The sequence below is a fragment of the Chiroxiphia lanceolata genome, chromosome 9, assembly GCF_009829145.1.
Source record: "Chiroxiphia lanceolata isolate bChiLan1 chromosome 9, bChiLan1.pri, whole genome shotgun sequence".
NCBI lineage: Eukaryota > Metazoa > Chordata > Aves > Passeriformes > Pipridae > Chiroxiphia > Chiroxiphia lanceolata.
In genome coordinates this window covers 11,014,472-11,034,835 of record NC_045645.1, presented here as the reverse complement: position 1 = coordinate 11,034,835, position 20,364 = coordinate 11,014,472, and the positions used below count along the sequence as shown (strand labels likewise).

The 20,364-nt window shown below is 39.5% G+C and overlaps 1 protein-coding gene across 12 annotated transcripts in view; it reads right to left on the bottom strand.

Annotated features, from left to right (window-relative positions):
- Nucleotides 1-20,364, bottom strand: part of FGGY (FGGY carbohydrate kinase domain containing) — a 149,832-nt gene that overhangs the window by 86,198 nt on the left and 43,270 nt on the right. For 11 of the 12 annotated variants that reach the window (XR_004358612.1, XM_032696825.1, XM_032696830.1 and 8 more), the window contains exons 6-7: nt 13,437-13,552; nt 1,511-1,639 (exon numbers count right to left, since the gene is read on the bottom strand). Coding sequence is in view for 11 of the 12 variants with exons in the window: in XM_032696825.1 (XP_032552716.1) it covers nt 1,511-1,639; nt 13,437-13,552 (245 nt within the window). In the remaining variant the exon portion in view is untranslated. The remainder of the gene's footprint in view (nt 1-1,510; nt 1,640-13,436; nt 13,553-20,364) is intronic. The other variant, XM_032696827.1, reaches the window with a different exon arrangement.

Genomic DNA, 20,364 nt, shown 5'->3' with positions numbered 1-20,364 from the left:
TGTTGTGTTTTCCTTCCCCTGGCAATCATTTCAGTAGTCTGCTCATGTTTGTGGCGCCATCTGGGAAAACATATTTGGATAAACAGGACTAGCATAAGCAGACTGCCTCAATCCACTGAAGCCCTTCTCTGAGGGCTGTCAGTAGTTACGTATTTCTAATGTTAGAGTTTCTTTACAGAAGTCTATAAAAAAAGGAACGGACAGTTGCTCTCTATTCTTCTTTAAATTCAATTAACTGATTTCAACACATGAAACTTTCTGCGCTCTGGATCCAGTACTCACGTCATGATGCCAATTAAACAAGGTCCCTCCACTGCCACATTTTTGGGTGCTCTGTGACAACCCAGTTTCGCAGCAAGTTCATTATTTCAGGTCAGTTTATTATGACATCCTTTTCCAAGAACACAGAACTGCCAAGGCACACAGTTAAACACATTTTTATGCAGTTGGGATAATAATTGACAGGAATAGATTTTTAAGTCAGTCACAACAGTAGGGGCACAACACATCTACAACTATGACACTAAAGCTCAGTCCTCCTTTTTGCACATAGATATCAGATCTATATCTAATCCCTCTGAGGTGGTAAGAAAAGCAATCTGCATGATTACTAAACCTCATCAGAAACAGTGATCAGAAGCAAAGTGAAGGGATTTAAACATTTTAAAAGTTCCAGACTCCAGCTTCTAGAAGAACAAATGAGACTTAAAACAGCACAAAATATTTGAAACAAAACTGGTATTTTAGCAGATAATCATATTTCAGTTCAACCTAGAGAAAAATCTTCTGATGAGCAATAGATTTCCATTGAAAAATACTGTTTCAATAACACTGTAACTTCCTGAGGTAAGACTTTTTTCTAAACAAAGAAACTAATAACCTCAATTTCCTGCTGAAAAAGTTACACTGAATCTCTTTGTTATTGACTGCATTAAGATAAGGCTAAACTACATAGTAAGAAAATGAAGGCACTGAACCTACCAAATACATTTCAACACAGTTGTAACTGGGCACATCAGAATAGGATGTTGGAAAAGAAACAGAGTCTAAGCATCAGGCCTTAAAGCCTTGAAGCCTGAATCACTTCTAAAACTAAGGAGAAAGATGAACTATGAACAAGCCTCAGATATGAGGCTTCTCCCTCGGAATGTTACTTTTTTATTTTTCTTGCCTATCCCCAAAGTTTTGAGCGATAGAAGATGCAAACTCTCAGCATGTTGACATTCCAACAGAATGGTACTTGGGCTCTGGAACTCAAAGTGGAACTAGCAGAAGTTATTGGGATATATACGAATATAAACCCAAGAACTGGGAAACTCAGCTGAAAAGACAAATAACAGTGATAGCTCCTTTCTATAAACAGACATACAATATTAGCAGTTATTGCGATGACTTTATTTTTTTTAAGAATAGCATCAGTTGGATAAAAACAGGCTGTGAGAAAAACAGCTTTCTAAGGTTAATTCAGTACATTCCCAACTCCAAGAATAGTAAACACATGAGTGAGTACCTAGTCCTCCAGCATGTGCATCAATGAGAGATGCTGCCACTGCAATCCCTTCGGGGAGACCCAGATCTTTGGCAGCTTCTGGTGTTAGACCTTTTCCAACGGCCTCTCCAGGAGACAAGACGTGGTTTCCTGGGCAGACACAAGAAAAACCAAACACCTGTCAATTTACTAAACAGAAAAACCAACGTGTATGTTATTACAAGAACTCCCTTCCTCTCCCTCAAGTCAGCCTGGGATTCATAAAACAAAGAAGTGCATCAAAGAACTCAGTGGGATGGAGAAGGATCTTTCATTATCTGTCTGTGCATTAAACACAACCAGGCTGGATCAGGCTGTCCCATAGCAATTTAGAAGTTCAAAAGCATTCAATGTCCTATCTTGCCACAGAGAAAGATTTCACCACAAGCAATTAAATTCTGCTTGGCATCTTTCCAGGAGATATGAAATGCAGAAATCCCAGATTCCTGGGGCAGTTGCTGCCTGGGCTGCCTGAGCCACTCTCTGGGCATAGGAAGGAGACTCGGCTCAGTCCATGCTCACAAATGAACACTGCACCTGTTGCACAAGGAACAGGCCAATTTTTTTTTCCATTTCCATCCCTTCCAGCACTTACTACTAGGAAAAATGTGGCTATAGCAACAGAAACTCTGAAAAAGAAACTGGCTTAAGCAGCAAATTCCTCCTGTTGCAGCTGTATTTCCTCACAGACTTAAATAATGTCTTTTTGAGCCTTCTCTGGCCTTGTGCAGCGTGAAGAAGGCAGAGAACACAACCCCTCCCTCCCAGCCCTGTCACTGGGGAGCCCAGGGGCAGGTCCTGCCTGCATTTCCCTCCACTGCCATAACACACATCCAGTTCTGTCTTGTGAAATGCTGTTCCAATAATTAAATCATGGTGATAGAGGCTGCTCAGACTTTAGAAGAACAAATCTAAATTCATTAAACTATCAGAATTTAAGGACAACCCTGAGAGCCTCCTCTCAGCCTGCTGATAACCCCAGCCAGTGAGACCAACAGCTCCTGGGAATGCACACACTTCACTATTTATCTAAAGGTTTGGGGGTGGGAGGCAGAGAAAAGCTCAGTGGGAGCTCCCAGAGATCTCCTTGCCAGTGCCGGGGCTTTTGGTACATTATCTGTACCATTTACTAAATTCAACACATCTGGGCAGAGTCGGCAGAACTCCTTTTTAAAATACAATCCTATTTTCAGGGTCGATTCTATCGTGAATGTTACACCTAAAGCACATTCTGATGTTTAGAAAGGACACAACAATCCTCCACAACAGACATTAATTAAGAGGAGTAGCACATCGTAACATATCAGGAATACACTAATGCCCATGAGTGTGAACTTCTAGAAATGCTGTTTAATGCCTGTTGGATGAAAAGATTATGGTATTTAAATTCACAGGTCTTCAGTTTTTCATATCACTTTGCTGTAAATGATGTTGGTTCTTCAGTTTAAGAATTCACATTCCCCTTCTGCCTACTTCCTGAGGAATGCAGTGTATGGAGCACTTAGGGATCACACAGCACACACAAATTCATGGTATGAAGTTCATTTCTCTAAGAATTTCTATTCTATTGACAGTCACACACCACTGAGCCTGAAATTTCAGGCTGAATCTCACACTGGAAATTTAAGACAAGTCTATATAGCCCAAATTTTTGCACTTAACTTTGGTTTATATTCAAATATTGGGGGCAATAACCAAACTTCACCACTAAGCTTATACAGAAGGATGTGATGACATTACATGACCTCCTCACAGGAAAAAAAGTCTGTATTTTATCAATTTTATACTTCATTAATTATGTATTGTAAAATCAAAACATTGTGCCATCTTTTTCAAAAGGTATATCTTTTGCATTTTTTCCCAGTAATTCGGAGTGCAGAATGTTTCTCTTTAAGAGAATTCTGTATTATCTTTATGGCTTTTTTTTAAGACATTGGAGAAAAATAGAGATCAATTTAGAGATCAGCTTTAGAGATCAATGTAAGCTCTGCTACACCCATACAGTGTGTTCACAAGGAGCTTTGTAAAAGGGAAGGAGCAAGATCTGCCTGGCCACTCTTGGCATCACAGAATTTGCCTCTCCACTTACACAAGTGGGAAAAAGTATGTGGAATGGACACTGAACCACACGGGTAGAGACCTGGGAAGGGAATTATAATTCTCATGGTTTAATCTTCACTGAGAAACTAGAAAACTCAGCTAAGCATCAGTATTAGAATCTGTAAATGTAAAGTTATTAAATGATAAAACATACAAAAAGTAACCAGTGAGGAGCCACAATTAAAAGTGAAGTGTTTGAAACTGCATTCCGGTACCAGACTGGGAGGGAGGGAACAGATTCTTACTTGAGCAAAACACAGCAGCTTTAGAAATCAAGGGACAGATACTACAAACATAAAGGTATTGCACAGCTACACACCAGCAATTCAGAGCAGGTGCTGCCACCCCTAAATCCAACCTGTCAGGGGAAAAAGAAGCTGTGGGAGGGGAAGGGAGGGAAGTGAGAGCTGCCTGCACAGAGCCGGGTAGTGAGAGCAGGGCAGGAGGCTGCATAAAGGAGGCACTGAAAGGCCCGAAACTCCTCAAGGCTCCTGCCAAAGTAAATGTATCGAGTCCTTTGTTTACAGTAGTCTCCTGTGCAAGTCATTTACCTTTGCTATAATGACTTCCAAAATTAGACCTAACCAAACAAACCCATAATGGCTGAAGCTGGAGGACTTTCTGTTTCACATTCGTGCAGCTGTCTCACTAATGCAATGCCTTAATCCACAACCTTTCATTTGGGACGAGACAGGCTATTTCCAGTTACTTTTTTCCCCTGTAAAGCAGCGAGTTTACAAAAGGAAAAAGCTGTCTGAATCTCTTCCTCTGCTTTTATCCTTCTTCGAAGACTTGTATTAGAATTTGCTATAATCAAGCTTTGCTTGAAGAATTTCTGGGCTACCAAGGACCCTCTACCTTTTTAAGTGGTTCCCACAGGAACCAGCTATTTACAAAACACAACACACAAGGCAGATAATGTATTTTCAGTCAACTTTAGTGATCAAAATACACTGTACTGGCTTACTAATATTTAACAGAATGAGGTACTTTAGGATGTAGCCCTTTTTAAAACAACAAAGCCAAGCCCAGCAGGGGCCCAGCTGACTGAGCTGTGATACACTCATCCAAACAGCTTTTCATCTATCATGCAGAAGAGGGCTGCACTTCACATGCACTTATATGTGGCTGTGTAAGTGCTTAAAAATTCAAAAGGAATAAAATCCAAGGGAGATGTCCCTGTTCTTCACTAACTTGACAGAAGCAAACCTGAATTTGGGTATATCAATCCCTTGCTGAAGTCCCAGCAGCCTCAGAAAGAAACCCAGCTGGATGGTACATCCCATCCCCATTTCATAGCCCCCCAGACTGGACAATCTAAATGCCTTCTGGTTTAAAAGACCATCCAAAAAACTGTTAAATAAGGGATATAGAACATGCACTGCAGAAGTTATCTAGTTAAATAAAACAGTGCTAAATAAGCATCAAAGGAAACAGGATCTCAGTAAAAAGAAGCACCGTCCATTCAGATGGATCTTGTAATAGGCAATGTAAGGGATTTTCCCCTTTGATGTTTTGTTCTTTACAAAGCATGGAGACAAACTCCAATTTTTGTATTTTATAATAATCTCACAATGCCAAGAGTCTACAAATAATATTAATAATATACATCATCCCAACCCTATCTCATACACAACACATTGTCAAACATCCCTCTCAGTTACATACAATACTCACATTTAACTGAGATGTATATGGCTGCTTTTCTAGAATTTTTAATCCAGCTGAATAGCCAAAATAGTGCTAAGATCAAAGGAAGCAGGATAATGATGCAGTCTATAAAATATAATACTAATTTTTTCTTAGGACTGAATGCAAGGTGGATAAAGGATATAGAAACAGTGAGATCTGGGGGGTTTTTAACCTGCAAATACCCTCCACAAAATTTCCTGTTTGGCGGTTAAAGACTTTAGCATTTGCACTGAGGAAAATCAAACCAAAATGTGATATTATAGGCTAGATAACATAAAAGTGAGAAAAACAGTTGGTTAAACAAAACCACCTTAGCTTTCTTCAGATCAAAATCCATCTCTGTCTACAAGAGCTGCCACAGGAGCTTGAGGCAATCTACTTTGGGTCCTTTCCATCCCAGTGTCCCACACAGCCAATGTCTTTGGCTGAACTACATCTCCACCTAATGTGTAAGTAGTTCAGGCAGACATATTAAGCTGCTAAATATTGGCAAAATCAAGCAACCTGTGTGCAGGCAGGTCCTGGTTGATTAAGTTGAACAGTAAATTGGTCAGCAGACCATTGGTGCCAACTTCAACAGAGGCTGCTTCCCTTCTCGGCCCAAGGAAAGAGAGCTGCTCCATGGATAAATGACAAGCTTTCCTGGTTAAAGGTCAAAAGAAAAAGAAAAGGAAGCATTCTGCATCACTGGATCATTAGACACGTCATGGTGGCCGTGAGTGAGTTTTCTTCCCCGGATTTCAGTGAACCAGTGCAGAACAAACATCTCCCTGAGTGCCTGGTTCACTGCTCACTGCTGACAGGCCTCTGGGTACACAGCACATACATTTGATGTCTTACTCAAGGTGTACAATATGTACTTGGATGTCTTACTAAGTATCTAGTTGCAATGTACTTGCATCCAAACTCAGCTACCCGACCTTGTTATTTGTTGCAAATCATAAATTCAATAAGCTGATAATTTACATTTCTGGCACTTTAGAGCACAATATTCCTCAGAGTTTCTCTAAATACAATGATTATCAATGCAAATGACAGAACGACTGATATACTTTCAGAGATTTTTTGGGTTGGTACAATACACTAAGATTGTACAGGTATTTTAGCTTGTATTAATTACAGATTATTACCTAAAAGAATTTTTTTTTACTGGATATTTTTTAATAATTCACATAATAAAACTCCTCTTCAAAGAAATAATTAGCCCTTTTTCAGAACTGAAAGAAATGACAGACCAAAAATAACCTTATCAGTTACTGAAAGAACACTTTCGAATCTCCCAGCCAAGCTTCTTCCCCACCACATTCACACAGTATCCAGCTCTAACATCCGTACTGAGAAGATACTGATGCACTGTGAAAGGTTCAAAAATGAGTCAGGCAAGCAATTACAAGGATTGAGAAGTTTGACAGTTTGCCCAAGTGTTTTGGGGAGAAATCTCAAGCAGCTCAGCATTTTTTTGGAACACAGAAAATTTCAGTGTGTGCAGGTCAAGCGTGTCCCTCCGTCTGCCAGGCAGGAGGAGGAAGTCAACCTTCAGATGAAAAATAAAGTGTGTTCTTAAATTAATTCATTCATTTTGAGACATGACAGCAACTAACAATCAACAACCTGTAAGTCTGAAGTGGGCTCTCCATTACAGGAAATTATAAAATCATGATTGGTTCTAAGATACTCTTCAAGCTACTTCAACATTAATTTTAAGGAGTCCAACTGCCTCTGACTTGGAGGGTGTCGGCAAATTGTTTGAAATAGTCCTTCTGTTTTTGTGAATCCTGACTCATAAAGCAGACAGCACTGTTTTAAAAGTTATCTCAGCGAGAGGCTAAAGTCAAAAAAAAGAAGATGAAGAACAAATCAAGTCTGGGGGAGGAAGAAAAAAAGGTAAAAAGAAAGTAAAAAGAAGAAATGACCCAGCATAATTCTGAGAAATGTCTTTTTTTTCTTTCCTTTTTTTTTAGAACTGTATGAAAAATAAGAAAAAGGATGATATCTCAGAAATTTGAATATTAAACAATCACAACAGGTTCAAAGTTTCTACAACATTTAAAAATATAAATTCAAAGGAAAAGCTCATAGTTTTCATACCAGAAAGTTCACAAGTCTGCAGTGTTGCCAGAGTAGAAGAAAATGTGATTCCCGAGACAGGCAGAGTCTGAGACCAGAACTCTACAAGTGGACAGTAGGAAATTTCTGAACAATTATTTTTTGAAAGATCTAAACTTCTACCATGAGTTGTCTAAGCTATGACAGATGAAAGGACAGCACACTTCTTGCAGCAGAGAGGAGGCAGAAGTGGAGAGGAACCACCTGCCAGCAGGACTCAACCTGATGATAAGCAGAGTGAATGATGGTCCCTTTCCCAGCGGAAGAGGAATGGGAAATGTCACCCAGGAAACGCTGTGAAGAAACTTGAGCCACCCAAGTTCAGCCTATTAAGAACAGCTACTGGAAAGAGGAAGAATATCCCAGACTAGACAGCGAAGAGAAGGCTTGGAGGTGGTGGGGGCAGATCTTATCCATGTGTGTATCAACATCTGGTGGGAGGGAAGGAGCAAAGGTGATGCAGCAAGACTCTTCTCAGAGGCACTCAGTGACACTACAACTGGTGACACACAAACTGAAATACAGGAAACTGCACTTAAACCAAATGAAAATGTTTTTATTGGGGAAAAGTGCTCAAGACACTGGAACAGGTTGCCCGGGCAGATTTTGGAGTCTCCATGATTGGAAATACTCAAAACTCAACTGGACACAGCCCTGAACAACCTGCTGCAGCCAACCCTCCTTTGAGCAGGGAGAAGTGGACTAGATAATTTCAAGACGGCCCTTCTAACCTCAACTATTCATGTGACTCAGTGACCTCAAGATGGAAAAAGTATAAAATAAAATAAAAATCACAGGAATGTGTATCTTTTCTGAGAAAAATTCCTTCTAACTTCTTACTGCTGAATTATGTATTAGGAAATAATGCCCGAAGCTCCGAGGAAGGAGAGACCCAAAAACCTCTTTGCACTGGGCCAGTTTCAGCTCCTTTACAGTTGCTACAGCTCTTGGACAGACTGGAATGAGAGGAGGCCAGAAAAATGTTAGCATATTTGGAACACTCTTCACTTGTAAATTCCATGGATTTTGACAGCATGTAAGTGTAAATATCCTCTGATTCATCCTTTCAATTTTGTTTGAAATCGTAACGTGTTGTAATTTACTGGGGAGAGCAAAAGACCAAAGAAAGACAGATAAAGGTATCTCATACTTAAGAGAATCCCTTTACCTATTATTCTCTACTATTTGCAGAGTATTTCAAAGCTTCTTGCTGCAATCCAGGTTTATGAAGAACTGGCAGCTACAATCTGACCTGAAAAAAAAAAATCATCATCCTTTTCTCTCAGCCTTCAAGGAAATCCCTCATATACTCCAGAGCATCTGGCATCAAAGGCCTTGGAAGAGATAGAAGACTGGCAGAACAAATGGATTGACCATTCCCTTCACAGCTGCTGCAGCATTAAGTTAATACTTATTTAATTCTCTCACCCCAGACTCAATCTCCCATTTTCAGCCTAAATGCAAATAAATGAACAGAACTTTCAAGTAATAAAACTGACCACTTCTGACAAAACACAAAACCTAAGCAGACTCTATTTAAGTGTAAAAAGTGAGATATACAGTACCATTATTAGCTTTGTATTTGGAAGGAGACAGTGGGACATGCAGGAATATAACTATTCCTATAAATAACATGTTTTCTGTATTATCAATTTATTAATAAGTACTACAAATGAAAGAGTATTAGAAAAGAACATCTAGTCTCCCAGTTATATAGATCCTTCTTTTCAGGACATTCAAAAGTGTCCAGGAACGCAAAAACATCAAGCCTGCAGTCCCCAAATTCATGGAATTAAGGGAAGAGTTACAGTTGCAAAGTGCTGGGGCTGTAAATTAAATCCCAACTAGCTCAGTAACACCTATTCTGCAGTACCTGCAACGCTCAACATCTTCGACCCAAAAAAGACATGGCATAAAATATTATCATTCCATAGAAAAAAAATCATTATTTGGTCCCTTAAGTAGCCCCTGAAGTAGAAGGCTGTGGTGAAAATTTATCAGGCATTTTCCTCCAAATGGAATGTACGCTCCAATACCCAAAGAGGTCTATAGGACATGAAATTTTAACGGAATTGTTAATGTCTTTCTAGGTTTTATAATACCACAAAGAGATACTCATCATGTGCTTCCACAACAGCAGATAAATGCTAATGCCTGTAGTACACAACACTTTCAGAGTGGTTTTGAACAGAAGTCATCTTCTACTCTTGTTGGGCAAATTAATGGGATCAATAAATTTTGTAGTATCTCTACATAAGACACTCTACCTTCACAAACTTAATCAGTAAATTCACAATGGACAGAAGGGACCACAAACAACTTATGTGGATTCCCTGAAAGGTTGGTCTGCTCTGAGAAACATAAAAAGTCAAAGGCCTGGGAATTTTCAGATGTGAACCCACGCCTTGATGTGGGAAAGGTTTGCGGAAGATCCTAAAGGTCAGATGTGAGGCTCTCCCTTATCAACAAGGTCATATGTTAAGTGAAACTGAAACCAGGAGGAGTGTACTCCCTGGAACCACAAGCACCACTCTGATCACAGTAAATATATTTTCAAATGGAAAGAAGTTTAAAAAGTGATGTTTAAAAGTGTATTTATCAGAATAAAGAAATATATCCACTAAAGAAGTTGTTCTCAGGTAATATCCGTAAGTATTTCCAATGGCATGAAATTTAAAGCTACTTCCAAAAAACAAGTCTAGTTGTAACTATCAATCTATAGTTCCCTCTGATTGGAAACAATAATGATTTCACTAGAGAGTAAAAAAGAAAAAAAAGTCTCTTCTGTCTCTTTTAAACTGTAAAACTCTGTATTTACTTTTGTTACAGTAAGAAATTTTTGCTAATTTTATCTTGGGACATTTTGCTTTGGTTAGAAAGAAATGATGATTCAAAGCCTGCTAATCTTTTAGGAGAGATACATGAGAAAAATGCCATTATCTCTCTTTGCAAGGGGAATGTGCAGGCACTAAAATACATCCTTGTATTTGAGCTAAACAAACCTTGAGCAGACAGACATGGACTTAGACAAGCTTGAGAACAGAAAAGGAAATTCCACTAGAATGACTTCAGACCTGTCAGGTTTTTGGTTTTGTTTTCATTTTAGGAGGAGAGTTTGAGCATGTACAATCTCCCTTCAACCTACTCCTACCTGGGTTATCTGACAAGTTCGAGTTCCTTAATCCACAACCCAGCTAAACCCACTGCTTCAAATTCCTCCCTGTCAGCTGGAGTGAGTTCTGATGTGTCTCCTGGAAGCACACACTGTCCATATGAGGTACTCACACAAATTCCCTCCTTTTGGGTGACAGGCTGCAGTTTCAGCAGCTGAGCCCACTCCCTTATGGGGCAGAACCCTGGAGCAATATTATAAATACACCTTGAGTTGAGTTTGTGCAAGGTGTGGTCCTGTGGCACTTGAGGGCTCCTGGCAGGAAGTCTGTGCAGGGATGGTGCCTCACCACCAATGTCAACGCTGTGGGATCTGTAGGAAGGAATCTTCCACTAACCAAGACCATTCCAGCTGCAGTTTGGCCAGTGCTCGATATCACTTCCCTAGTAGGTGGATCTACATTATCCTGATTGATTTAAATTCAGCAGAGGAAAGCTGAGCTGATTTAGAGTGCTCTTCCCACATCTAACACTGAACTCTCATTAAAACAAATCAAATTCCCCAAACTTTTGTTGGAACAAAGTCACCATCCCCATTTCCCCATGTTCAGGGACACTGGTAAGATATGGGGTAGCAGAAAGCAAAGCCCATCCACAGCACACAACACTGTGGAGCAGCTTCTGGGTAGGGAGTGAGGTGCTTTGTTTCCCTTCTGAAGCCAAACCCTTCCAAGAGACTCCAGCAGGTGCAGTGCAGGAGATAAAGGAATGAAGTGGTTGCTAACTGGTTCCCACATTGGTGCAGAGAGCTCCTCACTCCCTCTTCACAGACACAGGAATGAAGGACACTCTCCTGCTATTTTGTGATTTTATCACACAGCTAAACATAATGAATGCAACATCTTCCTTTGTAAAAAAGGCAAGGTTAGACAAATGGTCAGGGAAACGAGCACATATTCTCCCTAAGGCTGGGTTTCAGCATTATTATGCAAAACAGAAACTGTCCTATGCTTTGGATACACCTGAGGGAATCAGCCCCAGAATGTGAAAACCAAAGGATTTCTCAAGGTGAGCACAAGTGTTTGCTCTGCAGGAACTTCCAAGTTCTGCCCTACGGTTTGAAGGTCAGATAGTGCTTCTCCAATTCCACCCAAAACTCATCCAGGGATACTATGTTCATTTCTTGAAAATCAACACAATTTCCCAAGGAACTAAACCCTTTCACCATTAACTCACAAAAACATTTACATCTTGCAAGAAACACCTATCAACAGAAGTTAACTTACTGATTTATTTTGTAAACACTGTGTTTTAATGAACATGGCAGCCTGATATTGGAAATTAATGATTTTTCTCGTGCTGAATGTTGAGCTTTATATAGATCAGTGTTATGAGGCTTCCATCACAGCAAAAGGCCCTTTTTATTAATGGCTACTTTATGATTAAAACATGTATGTTGTTACTTAAAATGGTAAATTGCTTTGCACTGTCCTTGAAGTGCATTGCATAAATATTGTATTAAAGCCTTAGCTTACACTTCATAAATAATTTATTTTTAAAATACTCTTCCATGAGACCACCAGCTGGCAAGATGTTCAATTTTCTGGTAAAAACATGTATTTATTGCAAATCTTAATTTAACTTGTTGAAGATTTGCTAAAAGCCACATGTGATAGATGTTGTAAGAACTGTACTCAAACCCAAACCTCAGGAAGCTAAAAAGCCTCATTCCCCTCATAGGTTTTATATCTCTGCATAAGCAGTTTCAGTGGCAGTGGAAAAGCTGAAATCTATTCAAGGAAGCTTTCAAGCATAATTTTCTGATAACCTGAAAATGACTTATAGCTTATTATGTGATGATCAGAAAACTTTATAGATTCCATTAAATTTCTTTTCACTACAGTCCTTCCTCCACCATTTCCATTTCATGTTGCTGCATTTAAACTGCTGTAGAAACTTGTTCAAAGTGCCAGACATAAAAAAAAAAAAAATCAAAGGAAATTTCAGATAATTAACTTTGATGAATGAGCATATTTTAATTCATGTCTGGTAATATTCTTGTTAATGACATGTCTGCTTAGGACATCCATTAAAAGTCCATTAACTTAACAGGGAAAGTCTAATAAAGTTATCCTGGAAATTTTCTGGTGTATTAACGTTATGGACTTTAAATGAATATCTGCTGTAGGAATTGCTATTAGCAAGGCTACCATTCTAATTAAACTTGGGCTCTGAGAGTGAAAAAAAAATGTATAAAGATAACAACAAGCAGAAGTAGCACTTTTTTTGAAAATTGCTATAAGGGAGATTGGTTACAGGTCGCAAATCACGCTATCAGTAACAGCTATAAATTACAATATTATGGCTTTTTTTTTTGTAGCCTGCCATCCAGTACACCCAAACAGAGTGTTTCCTTCATGGAATCGATTGCTGGGGCTCCTATTTACTTCTAGATTGTTGAGACTGAACAGTACAAAAAAGGCTTTTTAGGCCTTTCCAAAGGGTAGAAGATGAAATATTTAAACACAGTTTCTCATGACAATGCAAAGTAAAAAACGTACTTAGGAAACCTGTTCCCTATGGGCATCCAGCCTTCTCAGCAGCCCATCTGAAGTACATCAAGCCCAGATACATTTCTGCTGACATTCACAATTATACAGCAAAACATCTTCTGATATCTATATATCTTTTATTCATACAGTTCCAGAATGGTTTGGGTTGGAAGGGACCTTAAAGATCATCTCATGCCAACAACCTGCCATGGGCAGGGACGCCATCCACCAGACCAGGTTGCTCCAAGCCCTATCCATATATATATGTTTATATCTGATATATTTATATATATATAGCTTTTTATTAGTATGAATATGCATAGGTATGAAACAACACCCTGATATACCTATTTTTTCATACTTATCCTTCACCAAACATTCCAAACCAATCATTTTCCAGAAGCTGTCATCCCAACCCCTGTCTGACGTGTACGTCCACTTGCACACGACTGTACAGAGGGACCTGGAAAAGAGACAATATGGGCACAGAATCAGGCAGGTGAACACATTTGGCTTTAAACCTGTGACTAGAAACAAGTTTCTGCAAAAGGATCTCTTCTTCACTGGTCCAAAAACCCCGAGCATAATGCTAACATTAAAAAAACTGGTTACTGTTTGGAGTGCACGTCTTGAGGACCTTAAAAGGACCTTGTGTTTAAGATTCTTCTCTGCTGAAACAACCCATGGTCTGGCCACTTCATTGCATAAATCAGTCAAATAACAGGCCATGCATTTGCCTAGAGGACAGCAGAGCATGAACACAGCAGCTCTTTAGCAGGCAGCTCAGATTGCTGCTATTCCAGGCTAAATAACTGCTTTGCACACTGTACGTCCTTAGAAAAACTTTGTATTTCTTATTTTCAAACCAAATTACAAATTACAGGAGATCATGTATGCACTGGCAACCAGGTTACATGTTCAAGTCTGATTCTTGATAAGCTGAGGCTGCACTGTAGGAGCAGGATATACACAAAAGACAAGAACACTTGCAGAAAAGTCTGTCTTAAAACACAGAACGGTCTTCTCCCAAAATTATTGATATTCCCATTCTCTCACTCCTCCCCAGAATAAGAAAAACCTTCCTGAAGATTTAGTATTACTAAGACTCTTTTCTGTCTGAACACTAAGAGTCATCTCAGAAGATCAGTATTAAACTGCACTTGAGAAGTTAATAAACTAAGATGTATTAAAAATGCTAAGTAACACTGAAAATTGCAGTTACATGTAGGCTTGGGAATACCACTGTGCCACCAAGTGCAAGACACCTCAGATGCATCTCAGGGAAACAGAACTTCATAACTGTTCTCAAAGAGAAACCCTGTTCAGAGCTGGATTGCCTTTGATGTTTTACAAGGTAGCTTATTTGTGACTCATTTTTAGCCAAGGTGAGCTCTCACAGACATACTCTCTTTACCAGGATGTTACAATTTGAACGTGTATCTTCAAAGCAAAGTCAATTTTACTGAAGCATTTGACTTTTTCTGGCAGTTTTGCATAAGTAAAAATCCAAAAATTCCTCTCTACAAAAAAATTTTTTGAGTAAAAGGAAACCTTCCCTTTCATCCAAGTGAACTACCTAAGGATTGAAGTATGAACCACAGAATGGTTTGGTTTGGAAGGGGCCTTAAAGCTCATCTTGTTCCAACCCCCTGCCATGGCCTGGGACACCTTCCATCAGTCCAGGCTGCTCAGAGCCCCATCCAACCTGGCATTGAACAGAAAAACAGAAGCTATTTTTATTTACTATATACAAATCAAAGCTAAGGCTTCTGGACACTGGTACTATACACACAGTAAAGCCAAACAGGAACAGGAAGAGCCCTTCCACACAGATGGAAAATTATCTGGGGCTCACATTCCATGTTTTAGGGTTTTACGACAAGAACCAACACTCTTTAATGTGACACTGAGAAGACTGGATGACTCCAGGGACTCCCTGAACTCCCATTTTCTCACCTAGGACAGAAATGTATATTTTAAATGCATCATGTTTCATTTCATCCTGTGCTGCTGGAGTGACCATGTTTTTACAACCAGAGCACAGGTGATGTTCATTCACATCCCACTGGTTATAAAGGGGTGTCATTTGCTCTTGAGAATTAATGAACATCTTTTGGGGAAAAAAAAAAGATACAGAGTTAACTATTTATATCCCTATAGATACTGTAGAGATTATTTCAGGGCTACTCTTAAAACAGCTTTGATACCTCACCCCCTTTTTTTTACTAACAGTTTAAGAACAGATCAGGCAATCACAATTCAGTGATTCTGTGAAAACAGAAAAGCACATGTCCTGTAACTACAGCAATGACAATGTTGATATAAGAAATTCCAATTTCCAAGGATTTAAAAGCCAGACACAGAAATCTAATTAGGACCTTTGACAAAAACTGGGTGAATAAATAAATTCTAGGCTGAAGAAAATACTGGGAAAAAATAAACATTTTCCCCAAATCAGTTCAAACCCCTCATAAAAAGGAAAAATAAAGACGGGATATTTGACAAAAAAAGCACTTCATCACTTTAGGAAAAATTTAGACATAAAGAGTGAAACAATAATGAATTAATTTTTCCCAAATATGGGAAATACCAAATCATAACAAATTATCATCAGAACTGAGTGTGTCTTTTTCTAATTAAATCGGAGCTCTGAACTAATGCCACACCCTGACAAATGCTCCAAAGAGCATGTGTTAAACAGGGCCAGTTCTCCCAGAGAGCTCCCCCTGTGGAACACCACACACATGGGCCACTGAAATGGTGTGGATGGGACAGACCAGCCCCTGCCAATCCACAGAATTCCAGCAGAACGCAGCTCTCTTGCAGGACATGGCTGGACTGAACACATTGTGTAGATTTATAAGTGCAAAGTGCTTGCAGGAGAAGGACAAATAGATGATTTTTGGTTGAATTTTTAACACAGCATGGAAAACAAACTGGGAAGGACAACTCTTCCCAAATGAACTGACTGGCAGATCTGTAACTGGAAGGTTCTGATAGGAAAACCAACCTCAAGTCCGAGCTAAAACACCAACGCATTATGTTGGTAGGTTTTTATTTCCACGGCCACAACAAGGAACTCAAAATGCTTGTTGGAAACACAGTCAAAGCATTTGCACTTATCTGAGATTTAAGCTCCTTAATCCACTCTTGCTGCCACTCAAAAAGTAGGCTTTTAATGGAACAATATGGCTTTATAAAAATCCTTAATATCTAAGAGAAAGTGTTATACAGCAGAAAGGACTCTGGTCTCTAAGACAACAGCTCAAGATAAAGGAATTTCTTTGAGATGCCTGTAATAATGGATTAATGTCACCACAAGCTTCAGAAGCACCTGGATGTGTTGAACTCAAATACCTGCCCCTTCCCTGATGAGGTGCTGTAGTAATTACAGACAGATGCTCAATTTGCATATGCTGAGGAGCTCTGTGCACACACAGAGAGCAGTTCATTCATGGTTTGTCACTGCTGAAGCCAATGGCATAGATAGATATATATTATATAGATTTATATTAACTTCATGGGAAATCACTCAGAAATTCTTCTCAGAGTATCCCCCTGAGAAAAGGATAGCATGACTCCTAATGTGGGAAAACTGTATCCAGAAAGACTGTGGCAAAGACCAAATCACTACACCTACAAAGAAAGCCTCAACTATGAGAAAATTTTATATTTCACAGTAACTCCCAAATTTTATGAGATGAAGGGCAGACGTTAAACAGAAACAGAGGTGATATTCACTGCGGTATATCCCATTTTTCTAACTATTTGGCAATATTGCCTCAATTATTTGGCCGTAAACACCAGACTTGTGCTGGCTGAAGCTGGATGAACCAGATGGATAGAAGCAAATGTTCCTCTTATTTTACTATCAGGATCAAATGGGTCCAAAGGTGCTGAGTTAACAGGCAATCCTTGAGGCAACTGTGCTCTCCCAGCTGCCTGATCCAGCACAGGGTTTGAGAAGCTGTAGTGTGGAACCTCTCAGCAGCACAAGTCATATTTAGCCAGGCTGAAACACCGTGAATTTAAAGACTCTTTTCTTCAAGCATATTCCCAATGCAATGAAATGAAAGCTTTCCTTTCTCTGTTCAGAACAAAAATATTTGCTTAGAATATTCCTACCAAAAAAAAACCAACCATTGTGCATGGAAAAATTATATTTAAACCAGATTTTCAACAGGAACATGATTATGCTTAGAGTTTCTTACAAATACCAGTCTACAAAGAACTATAGGATCCTACTTGCATCCAACAGCCTCAAGAAAAGAAAATCCCTGCCACATTCATCACAAATGTTCATTACAGCACCTTGCACAACCCCTCCTCTCACTGTCCAGCTCTGAGTTTTTGCACATCTGTTGCTGAGGATTGACTGTGGATGTGCTGAAGTTCTGTATGACCAGAACCTCAGTAGTCTTAAAAACTCAGTTCAATCCATAGGGATTGAACACACACTGGTAATTCCCTGTCTGTAAGCAGGGTGAGCTGATATGTGGCTCTTCCCACATTATCTGCCCTTTCTGAGTAGTATCTCTCACTATCTTGTATTTCTTGGAGAGAAGGAACTTAGATACATTTATGAAAATGGGAAATACTCTGTGGCCAGTCATCTGCATAAAATGTATCTAAAAGGTAAAGGTCACAAAAAATTTCTCCACAGCTCTGTATAGTCACCAGGGCTTTACACTTTGGTCCATTCTTTGCTGACACCATCTCCCACACTCCAAATGGGATAAAGTAAGTATGGACACAACTCCCAACTCTGCAGAGATTCAGTCCAGCCTGGAAGAATACCTGCTATGAAAATACAGTTGGGGGATACTCCTTGACTGCAGTTGTCTTCTGGAAGTCATCCTGATTTTGAATAGAGTAATAGGTAAATCCTACTAACTAAAAGTTATTAAAAGCAACTGTTTCTTCCTGAAAAGTGATCCCATAAGGCATTTCTACACGACCTTCCATTCCAGAGGGTTAGTTCAATACTAGTTAGCCTGGAAAATGCATCAGTTATCAGTTTTAAGGGCAGAGAATCCTGTCTGGGCCACCCTGAAGTGAATGTAAGCTTTGCTCTTGATTGCAAAGCAAAAGGATCTGCTTCATTCATCCCAACTGCTCGGAAATGAATTTAAACTCAGGAACTTAATTAATTTTACAGGCATCATTAACAAGGTAACAGTTTAATCACAGGATGTGTTCCCTGGATCACTGTCCAGTGGTGATGAACTAAAACCAGCTGCACCTGCTGAGGGCTGGACCAAAACTAAATCCTACAGAAGTGAGAACAGGGTATAGTTAGAACCCAAAATGAACAGTGTGGAGCAGGATAAAGTCGCACTTTGTGGTGTGTTGGGCAGATTTATTTAAAGCTACAAAGAACCAAGAGCTAAGAAAGCTTTATGATGTTGTGAAGGCAAGAAGGAGACCTGAAACAATGGAGTGTGACAGTCACAACATCAAATGTGTTTTTCCTTTTGTTCTCAAAAGTTTAAATTCAAAACAGATTTTGAATTCAAATTCTGCCTAAATGAACGTCTCCACATATTAACATCTGGACCAAGCTGCCAATGTCCTCCCAAATTCTGCACCCCACAGTCTCCAGGCTTTTCACAAGAACGAGCAATTCCCCGCTCAAACACAGTCACAGATCTGACTGTGGTTTGTGCAAAAATGTTCCAGACAAAAAAATTAATACCCAGCACACACAGTCCCAGCATCCAAGAACAGAACTGGGCATTGGTGCTGCAAGAGCCTGAAATACAGCAGAGGTTATCACAGAGCAATAGGAAACATGTAATTACTCTCTGCTCCTTTAGGTCTAATGCCATATCCATTAATGAATGAGCTTTGGAACAGAACCAACCTGTTGGACCCACTGGTATTTTTACCTGGCATGCCAATGCCTCTGACTGCTTGGGGATTTTGGCTGCTTTGGGGAAAACAGGGAAGAAGAGGGCAGTTTGTCCTAAGGGAATAAGTCTGAGTAATAGGAATAAAAATGTGGCACCTGGTCATTCAGTCTTGATATGTATAAAACATATGAGATGCTGCCGATGGTGAAGGTTTTTAAAAGGATTCAGAGAGGTGGGTTGAGCTCAGGGTGGTGTGAGAAGAGCTGCACCTGCTGTCACTCAGTTCCTACAGTTGCTCTCAGGCAGATTGGTTTGGACCCATGGGGCCGGGTGAGTCTGGGTGTGCTCTGGTTCACATTCACAGCCAGGGTTTTACTCCTTGCACTCATTCAACAGTTCTTTAATTGCATGTGCACACACCAAAACATGTCAGGGGCTGTTCCACCCACCCAACCGTGCAAATCCCAGGTTCCCAATATTTACAACACACCACTCTTCATGATTATTGCCTTTGACCCAAAGCCTGTGAAACTCCAGCCTGCCCAAGCCCATTGTCTTAGCACAGCTCTCCAATATGACTCTTGCCTGAAAAGGGTTTTCTTCTTCTAACAAAACATTAAACAGGCCAAACAAAGGAGACAGGTGGGGAAGCCTGTTTGGGACAAGTAGCAGACACATTCCAGTTGCACTCACAGGCCTCAACTTTCAGTCTTTGCACGTCTGAGGACTTAAATCTATTCAGTAAAGGCAGCAAGGAAATTACGGTAATCAGACTTCTTCATCCTTCTTATGCTCTGGATAACACTTATATTTATCACAAATAATTAAAAGTAGTCTGGCTGCCATTTAGATTTTTTTAAGGAGGTTAAATATCACAGCAAAAGAAAAGCTTCTCCCCACTTTGAAATCTTCACTAAAACTGCAGAGAAAAAAATAATAATACAAATATAAATGATGTAATAGAAGGCCAATATTTGTTAACACTAAGGTCAGTGGCAATTTTGTCATATTTCACAGGTGAAATAGGATTAAACTCCAGATCTCAACCTTTAAAAGTTAAATGTTCAATAAATTATTTGGATTTTTCCCTTTTTCCTCACGATGGGGAAAACTCACTCTCAGAAAATAGCTCTTCAGTTTCAAAAAAAAGGGATTTAATAGAAAAGATTTCTCTTTATTGTGTGTAAGTGACAGTGAATAGCTCATGACCTACAAGCTTGAACCCAATGATGATACTGATATTTGACTATATAATACCTTTCCAAAACCTTTCAAGCCTTTTCTTTGTTGTTGTTGTTGCAAAAGTTATACTAAAGTACTACATTTGGTGTAAAGACTTTACAGGTTTTCTTTCAAATCTGTGTTTAAAATACTTGTTTGATGAGATGCATTATTCCCTCCATTTTTTCCCCGCACACTCATG